At 34.7% G+C, this 10252-nt stretch overlaps 1 protein-coding gene across 4 annotated transcripts in view; it reads right to left on the bottom strand.

Annotated features, from left to right (window-relative positions):
- Positions 1 to 9457, bottom strand: part of LOC145288028 (uncharacterized) — a 593135-nt gene extending 583678 nt beyond the window's left edge. For all 4 annotated transcript variants that reach the window (XM_080136036.1, XM_080136037.1, XM_080136039.1 and 1 more), the window contains exon 1: positions 9269 to 9457. In XM_080136036.1, coding sequence (XP_079992162.1) covers positions 9269 to 9271 — 3 coding nt within the window. In that variant the 5' untranslated portion in view covers positions 9272 to 9457. The remainder of the gene's footprint in view (positions 1 to 9268) is intronic.
- Between the last annotated feature and the right edge of the window lie 795 nt (positions 9458 to 10252).

Below are 10252 nucleotides of genomic sequence, written 5' to 3'. Positions count from 1 at the left end.
ATAATTAGTGTTTAATACCTAATAATGTTTAATTAAAATTTCACTAAAATCATAAGCATCGAAGTTTTCACAAAGGATTTCCAACACCTTTTTTTACTCATTTGTTAAACCCAAATTAAATTAAATATAGCGCATATGTAAATAAATATTTATGTTATAATTTCCTATCAAGTCTTTGGATTTTCATAAATAAACACAATGAAACTAATAGAATTCTAGAGTTTGTATTACAATCTACAGACGTACGAAAAAGTGGTCAAACTTTTTTTAAATATAACAAATAAATGTTATCAAAGGCAAGATCAGTTACTCTTCTACCTATCTGGAAAAGTGTTTAGTGGTTTTACTAATTTTAAAACATTTAATCGGTTCGAAAAGCATGCAATGTTTATCAGTATATGTGAAAAAGACAAATGGTGGCAGCTGACTGGTAAATAAGTAAAGTTTAGAAAAATGATTTAAAATTAAAAGATTATACAAAATACTGTTAGAAACCCACTCAATACATGTAATGTGTGTATAGGGTGGATGCACGTGTGCACATATACTAACGGCCACGTGTTTGCTCATATTCTCAGACACACACACATAAACATATTACGTAACTAGGATTTCTTCTTTAGACATACAAATCACACACAGATACACACATACACAACTGCAATTAACAGGCTAGCAATGTATGTGATGACAGCTTTGGCAGTGTTGACGTCACAACGTGACATAAACTTGGTGAACGAAATGCAATTGAGATTGAAACAATTGCATTTAAAGGAACGGTCAGATTGTTAAAACAATCTCTCGGTTGGAATATATAAAATAGCGGGTGGATGTTTGGCATTTGATAGGATGCCCCATCCCCAGGTTGAACAAACCGATAAGAAAATTGAAAAAAAATAGATACTAAAACGCAGAAAATATTAGCGCTACATAATCTATAATATAAATCTCACCCGTCTGTTTAAATGTATGTATGTATGTATGTATATATGTATGTATGTATGTATGTATGTATATATGCCTAAAAATTTTGACAGAGGCGACGAATTTTCACGAGATCAGTATCATTTTGAAGCTCGACGTCTTGGACGACAAATATCGAAAAATTGGCCAAAAATATTAATCCCTTCATCCTCAACTGGACAGTTTTATACAAGGAGAGGTCGATTTTTTCGCTGTCATCGTCACGGTTGGATTGACTTCGATTAATTTCAATGTTTGAGTTCCAGTCGCGTCAGAGAAACATCGGCTAAGACGTCAGATTTTCTTTCACTTTCTTTTTCGCCTTCGCGGCACGGGTTCGAGCCCGCCTGCCTACTACCACATTTTTTTTCTTTTTTGCTCAACACAATCCTCCAAACACCTGGGCAACGCCGGGCACCCAGGCTAGTAACATATAGAAACCAGTATCTACCTAAGCTATATTTTCCCAGAGGAGTAGGAGGTATGAATCTTTCAGAGATTGGCCATCATCCTCGTGCCACTATCGTGAAAACTTGACAATATCTAATGAGTTCCCAAAATCCAAACCTCAAAATGGTGCATTAACATCAGGAAACAAGAGCAGAATAACTTCCATCACGAAACTGGCCAAACGTTTTGGACAAAACTGTCTTATCAATGAAAAAGAACAAAAGAAAACAATATATTACGGAAATAGGCAAAAAAAGTCGCTAAAAATACATCAATAACTTCCATTGAAAAAAAAATCTGGAAGAATGGGCCAAGCAACAGCATGCCTGGTATTGTTTTGGTGGATTTACTCTGGATTATATAGATAGAGAAGGGTCTCTTGACTGTTTTATACAGGATTGCTCCACTGCGACCAGGAGAGGATTATAATGGCTACCAAAGATAAAGGTTTGTTGACCAATGCTTTTAAAAATAATGCCGACAAGTGCAGGTTCTGCCACACAGTTATAAAAAAATGTGAGCCACATGACATCCAGCTGTAAGGTTATGCTACTATACGATGCGACATAATGGAGTAAATATCTCACTAGACGATCTGTAAAAAGTTGAATATCAAATGCAGCAGCATGTCTTGGGAACATGTTTACCAGAAAAAACAGTTGGAAATAAGTCCACTATGACTATGCAATTCCTACAGCTATGTACCTTGAAAACGCAGCTATTAAACATGATATGGTAATATAGAAGAAAAAGAAAGAAGCAACCTTAGTATAAGTTAGTGTCCCCAAATGATGCTGGGTGAAACGGAGCTGAAAGGGAAAAGATAACTAAAACCAAGGTCTTACGTACGACATTTAAAAAATGGAATCTTAAGAAAATATCTATCATTCCAATAATTATACGAACAACTAGACTCATGAAAAGAATTAAAAAAAAAACAACCTGACAAATATACACGGTGAACCAAGTGCAAGAGAGATTAAAGCAATTGCACATAAAAGGACGGTTAGAATCCTTCGGTTGAATTGTATGAAATAGCTGGTACATGCCTCATCACCAGAAAAAAATATGACCAGAAAATTTAAAAAAAAAAAAAAGAACGAAACACACACACACACACACACACACACAAACACATACACACACAAAACACACACACAAATACAAACAAACATACACACACACAAACGCAAGCACACACACACGCACACACGCACACACGCACACACACACAAGCACAAACACACACGCACAAACACACACACACGCACACACACACACACAAACACACACACAAACAAACATACACACAAACAGACACGCACACACACACGCACACACAGACAGACACACACACAGACACACACACAGACACGCACACAGACACACACACACACAAACAAACATACACACAAACAGACACGCACACACACACACACGCACACACACACACACACACACACACACACACATAGATGAGGGATGTTCCAAAAGTAAAACTTGCATTTTTCTCCACTCGAATGCACCAGAAGGGATAGGAAAGAGTATTGGTCTAATGATTGAACTCATACATTCATGACCAGAATGTTCCATCTCTCTGTTGCAGATATTGACGGTGTGGGACTCTTAAGAAGCCACCTCGGTCATGGACATGCGTTAGAAGCAAAGATGCCTCATTGAAATCCTGGGCAAAGGGCATTCAGAACGGCGGTTACAATGTAAAAAAAAAAAATCTGAAGCGTAAATAGTTGCTAGTCTTTATAGTACCACTCCCGACTTTGTAAATGTTCAATTTTTGGAGTTACAAAATAAAAAGGCTTTACTTTTTTTAACTACAATTATATATATATATATATATATATATATATATATATATGTATATATATATATGTACATATATATAACAATATATATACAATAACAATATATATAATAACAATATATATATATATATATATATATATACATATATATGTATATATATGTACATATATATAACAATATATATACAATAACAATATATATAATAACAATATATATATATATATATATATATATATATATATATATATATATATATATATATATATATATATATATATATATATATATATATGATAGTAATAGAATTAATTATCTAACATAGTGGAAAATGAATTAAGAAAAACCAACGTTTCGTTTTTATTCAAACACTCGTTTTCACACACACAAACACACACGCGCGCACACATGCATATGTGCACTAATTTACTTATAAATGCTTTTATTGGTCCCCTGACAAAAGGAGGGTGGACCTGTGAATTCACCCTTGTTCGTTCGTCTGTTCGTCTGTCCGCACTTTTCTCAATAACTACGCCTTGGATTTTTTGTTTAAATATTGCACAAACATTAAACATGGCCTGAGTAAAAATGTAACAGAATGGATTTTCCGGGAAAACTCCGGTTGCCCCCCTAGGGGTGACTTTTGGGTTAAAATGGCTAAATTTGACACTTTTGAGCTTATTAAAAAAAATTGATGTCTTAGATTTTTATAAAACTTTCTGAAAAGTTGTAACTACCTGATTTCTATATAATTTTGTTTGTCTATACTTCGTAATAATTTGTAGGTGTGCCCCAGGGGCTCTTTAAGCCTAATAAAAACACTCCATTTTGGGACTATTTTACCATATTTGTTCAAAATGTTGTTGAACTCAAATTTAAATATTTTAAAGCCTTGGAATAGGAAGGGTCCACATGATGGACTTAGTCATTTCTTTTTATGCATGGTGCGTAACTCATTTACATATGTTAAGGCCTCTGGCGACTTTTGGAGCTAAATGGGGGGGGTGCTGAACTTAGTCATTTATTTATGCCTCGTTCACTGTGCGCTAATGGGGAACAATACATGCTTCACTTGTTCATTTTTATACGCATACACTGTATGCATATGTTTAAATACGAAGAAGGACATGAACAAATACAGACATTTTAACGTTAGCTAAGACGTAGAAACGCGAATTAACAAATATGGAGAGAGATTTATGCATATAATGTAATAAGGATATATAATATTTTATGTAACGATTTTCAATATTTACTTCAACACTGCTTAATACTTTAGTAGAGCTAGGTATTAGAATATATTTATGGTAATTAAGCTTCACAGAATCTTCCGTGTTTTGCTCGGTCGTAAAATAAGCTTCAGTATGATATTGTAATTCATGCAAATTTCGTATTTATTATTACAGAACAAATACTTTATTGAATTATGTATTGTTTCAAATATATATATAGTAATTATTTCAAAAATTAAAAAAAAAAATAGGACTTGAGTGCCATTAGTTAAATTCGAAACCTAAACAGTTAGCGTTCAAGTGGTATTGGCTACCATCTCAGCTAAAGACAGACGGATATCACAACTTTATAAATTAATACACTTTAACATATACATGCGCAGAGGAGTACTTAAAGCAGACTTATGCCATCCAAGTTCTAATATTTCAATTTTCACTCTTAAGCAGCTATTTTACCGGCTAAATACCAAAATCGAATTTATTCCACAAGTTCGAATCTATATAATGGTCCCTACCAAACTACTCTGTCAATTTGTTGGTGTACAGACTTGAAAGTTAAGTCTGTACACCAACAAATTGACAGAGTAGTTTGGTAGGGGGCATTCTACACACACACACACATACACATACACACAGAAATGGTCATTTTTATAGATAGAGAGAATATATATATATATATATATATATATATATATACATACATATAAATATATATGTGCGTGTGTGTGTTGGTGTGTGTGCGTGTGTGTAATACAGTTGAGTTCATTCATATTTGTGGTTCCTAAGGATATATATATCACAAAATACATAATAAAATATTCCTCAATTTTAGAATTGGGTTATGTTTGAAACAATTTCTACTTTAATTTTTCTAATCTTTTCTCATTGTATGTTTTTTTATCCATCTCGATCTTATTTTACACATCCATAACACTTTCCCTATCGCGCCTCTCTCTCTCTCTCTCTCTCTCTCTCTCGCTTGCTCGCTCTTTACTTATTAACAGACAAATGTAATAAAGAAAAGATCAGAATAAATTAGCATCGTCCTAAATACTTGCCTTTTATCACTAGCGGTAATACTATTTCATATATATATATAATTATTTTTTTACTATAATAATTAAATACCTACAGACACTAGTGTTTCATCCTTTCGAGAATCTTCAGTGCAGGGTGGCACGATTAATACCAGTCGAACGATTTGAACTCCGCAACACGACACATTTCTGGCTCGATTAGCGAAGACCTAATCCATTCGGCTACCATTAACCGCATGAAATAACGTTGAATTTAAACATTTTATTTTTAAATGTTCATTTACGTTAGCCAGACAGTGATCTAATCGTTATACGGTGATCTATGCATAGAGCTAAATTGACCGACTTTAATTCATATATATATATATATATATATATATATATATATATATATATATATATATATATATATATATATATATATACAGCGGCCAGAAATACACTATTTTGGTATTTTGCGTTTTAATCTTTTATATATTAAACTGGTTTTTCAAGCTCAGTTTTTCCTGATTCAAACACTTTAACTCAAGTTCAATGGGTAGTCCAACGGGTCAATTTTTCTTGTATAGATTCAGAGCAGCAATAGCATAGGTTAATATGAAGGTGAAATTCATCGGCAATAACTCGTCGCAAACCTCGGAATTCCATTTTCCTGTATTTACCAAATGAGTGTTCAAATCTTTAACGAGAGAAAATAATAGTAGCTTCCATCCGAACTCTAACCGCAATCTTCATTATTAATGACTAGCGGGGGGCACCTGGCCTTGCCCGGCCTTGCTCGGCCTTGCTCGGCCTTGCCCGGTCGTAAAATATGCTTAAACATATTTTAATGCATGCAGATTCCGTATTTATTATTAGAGAGACAATTCTCTATTGAATATTATATTGTACCTAATATATAGTAGCGACTTTAAAATATTTTTAAAAAATGAATTGGGTGCTATCAGCTAGAATCGAAACTAAAACATTTAACGCTCGAGTCGCGTTCCCTACCGTTTAAGCTACCAACAGACAAATAAGAAAGATTTAAACTTCAACGAGCTATGAACGAATTTACGCATGCACAAAAGTAAAAGAAATATGTCGGCAAGTTGAAATGAACATTGCCAACATATTTTACACGCGTTATTCATCCATCCAAATAAAAAATTTTACTTATTATAAACCATCCTTGGTATTTGATTAGTATTTTCTGTTAATTGAAGTGTTATATGACTAATAGTTTAGGGCGACATGGTCTAGTGGTTAACAACACGGACTGACAACGTGATTGTTTCAAGTTTGAATGAAGTTTGGCGAAATTAAAAAAAAAAAACGGTCAAACTGCTTTAAAAAAACGCTAAATTCGCGAAATTTGGTTTAAAAACGTCGAGTGGTTCTAAAAGGGTGATCGATTTACTATAACGTTGAATTAGAAACTGGGCATCCCTACAAATATTTAAATATTGACTTGGCAGGCAGGGGTGATAATCTGTTAGATTAATGTCCATTCGATAATAATCTTTAGAATAAATTGAAAAAAAGAAAAAAACTAAAAAGAATAGGGGGACTATTCGTACACTTGAACCTTCTCCTTGTCTCCTTTCCGATATTACCACCCCAGTTTGTTCCACAAAAATCACTTTCACTTAGGATGTTGGCAACCTTCACGTGGTCCCTCTAGTAAGTACCCGATGATTTTCTAGAAAGAATTCTAACTAGGAAAATATCTGGGAAACCAATGTCAACAATAGAATATCGGATTCATATGATGAGGATGATGAATAAAGATTTTACTCGCTATAAAGCATTCTTAGTTTCTGATTTCTATTTCCTGTTTATTTTCAGTGTTATGTGACCAGTAGTTTAGGGTTTATCGGTTAAATATTTTCATACATGCATACATCTTTTTTATTTATATAGATAATAACGGTGTCTACTTATATCTTTAAAGGTTGTGTGTGTGTGTGTGTGTGTGTGTGTGTGTGTGCGTGTGTGTGTGTGTGTGTGTGTGTGTGTGTGTGGAAAGATGATGGAAACATCTACATATGTTGAAATATTATGTCCGAATCGCGTTCTATTCCATAAGCGCAACTATACCCTCCGTTTACCGCTTCGCTCTTTTTACACGAAACCTTTCTTGTTATCCTGTTCTCTATCTTTCTTATTAATTTATTATTTAAGATGAGTTGCCGGTGAGTTAGTTGCCTTTTTTTTTTCTTTTTTTTTACGCAGGGGAGGGGGCTACGTAGTTTGCATTCAAAGGGCAAGTTGACCCATGCGGATCTTTACACGAATTTGTCTGTCACAGCATTGGCAAAATTACCATTGTTGAGAACTGACAAACGTTAAACGCGGGGTTGCTGCAGCGAATCTGCGCACAATCACGGACATGTCAGACCCAGTTACTCGTATGCATGTGTATACCAGTGGCTCTCTAAATAGGAGCTAAACATAACAACGGCGTAACCCAATCCTCCTTCTCTGAATTTGTGTGTGTGTGTGTGTGTGTGTGTGTGTGTGTGTGTGTGTGTGTGTGTGTGTGTTGTCAGGAGATTTTTTATGGAAATCACTCGGGACAAGGCATAACGCCACTTGATGTTAGGAGATAACAAGAACGAAATATGATTATCGCAAAGACTGCAAATGCCTATCAACCTTAGTCTTGAAAAGTTCAAGTCTGTAGGTAGAAAGAAAACAGTGAGCAGGAAGAGAGTTTCACAACCTTGCAAAGGAGTTATTTGAATTGGAAGCCGATATGTAATATCTTGTGTAACAATATCCAGTATTCATTCCAACAGTGCTCAGTACGTGAATAGAGCTAAGTAGTAAGTTATAGAAATATATTTGTGGTAGTTAAGTTGCACAGGTGCTTCCGCCTTTTATCCGTGTAGAGAAGTGTCAGGCTAAAATTGCTTCTTGCAAAATAACCCGATTTACATATGGACGCTTAAAAACAATATATGATTGTCACTAAAACTCACACATACATACACACACACATGTGTGTACATGTGCATGTGTGTGTGTACACGGCTGTCTATATTTATGCATACCACGAAAGCACATGCACACGCATATATGCATACCACGAAAGCACATACACACGCATATAACAAAATACATAATTAATCTCTCCCCCCTCTTTCTCTGTATATATGTGTATATACATACACATATATGTACATATATGTACACACATGCATAAATATTGATAGTTTTACATAAATCTACTATTATATATGTGTGTGTTTTAGTGTGTGTGTGTGTGTGTGTGTGTGTGTGTGTGTGTGTGTGTTGATATATGTAGAAATAGATATAGACAGATATAAACATTTAGTGATATATCTAGGAGTTTATACATAAGCATATATAAAAAAATTATTGATATATATGCACGCAATTGTTGCGAACACACACACATACATGTATATATATATATATATATATATATATATATAATCGTTTCAAAATTTACAGAAATTACGTTCTCTCTCTCTCTCTCTCTCTCTCTCTCACTCTCTCTCTCTCTCTCTATATATATATATATATATATATATATATATATATATATATATATATATATTCGATTTCTTCAACGAGAACAGTGAAATAACTTTCGGACAAGTAATGAAAAACATTTTAAAATGTTCAACCTCACGAAATTAAAATATTTATACAAAATCAGATATACCAATAAGCATGTCTCGACATTACACCGGGTGCCATGCTCGAACAAAGCAATACATAATCATTTGGAGAAGGAAATATAGAGAATAAACTTACCATTGTGTATACTTTCTTTTTTTTTTTTTTAATTTGACTGAGTTCCCCCTGCCAGTCAAAGCCGGTCCCTGAGGATTGAGACTTCGGCACGGACTATTTTTGGTCCTCCTGCCTCTAGCTGATGTCTCGTAGTGGCAGACTCCTGGCCAAATGTTGTTGTCGTCACATCCTGATGAGGGAGAAAACTTTTTTCTTCTCGTTTTTTTTTCTTTTTCTCAAGTGGGTAGAGAGAGAGAGAGAGAGAGAGAGAGAGAGAGAGAGAGAGAGAGAGAGAGAGAGTGTGTGTGTGTGTGTGTGTGTGTGTGTGTGTGTGTGTGTGTGTGTGTGTGAGGAAGAGAGGGAGATCAGTGGGACTCTTACTTACACAACCGAGCGACGGATATTTGAGACTAATCGCTTCTCCATATCACAATGATCGCTGGTTACAAATCTAAACCCAACCTACCCATCCAAGGGTAGACATCCCATATTTTTAGGGTACCCAAATAATAATAATAATAATAATAATAATAATAATAATAACAACAACAACAACAACAACAACAACAACAACAACAAGAGTAATACTAATCAAATATTAGTATCCATTCACAAGGAATTCTCATACACCCATCACCAGCGATAACTCATTGGGCATAATCTATGGTGTTTCCTCGAATCTAAGTGACAACAAGTCTCTCCAGTATTTTAGTACCTCCCTCGATAACCAACGCAAGTGACCTCACGTTATCGCAACAGCCGCTTGCCTTGGATTTCTCGTTGGCAACGGCCATTGGTATTCCTTGGTGTTTGGGTAGTAAAAAGTGGAAGTCTGGTTAGTGCTCTCCCTCTTCTGTCCTTCCGAATCCTTCACGATTCTTTGATGTAATGCACTCCGATGTAGAAACCATCATTTTTTTTTTTAGGCGAGGGCATACTTGACTTTGGAGTAGAGCGTAATTAAAATCATTTTTTTTTCATAGGAGTCACCACTTATCAAGGCCC

The sequence above is a fragment of the Euprymna scolopes genome, chromosome 11 (genome assembly GCF_053919585.1).
Source record: "Euprymna scolopes isolate OS-2025 chromosome 11, ASM5391958v1, whole genome shotgun sequence".
Classification (NCBI taxonomy): Eukaryota; Metazoa; Mollusca; class Cephalopoda; order Sepiida; family Sepiolidae; genus Euprymna; species Euprymna scolopes.
Note: the sequence above shows the minus strand (reverse complement) of the source record. Positions and strands in the feature narration are given on the sequence as shown.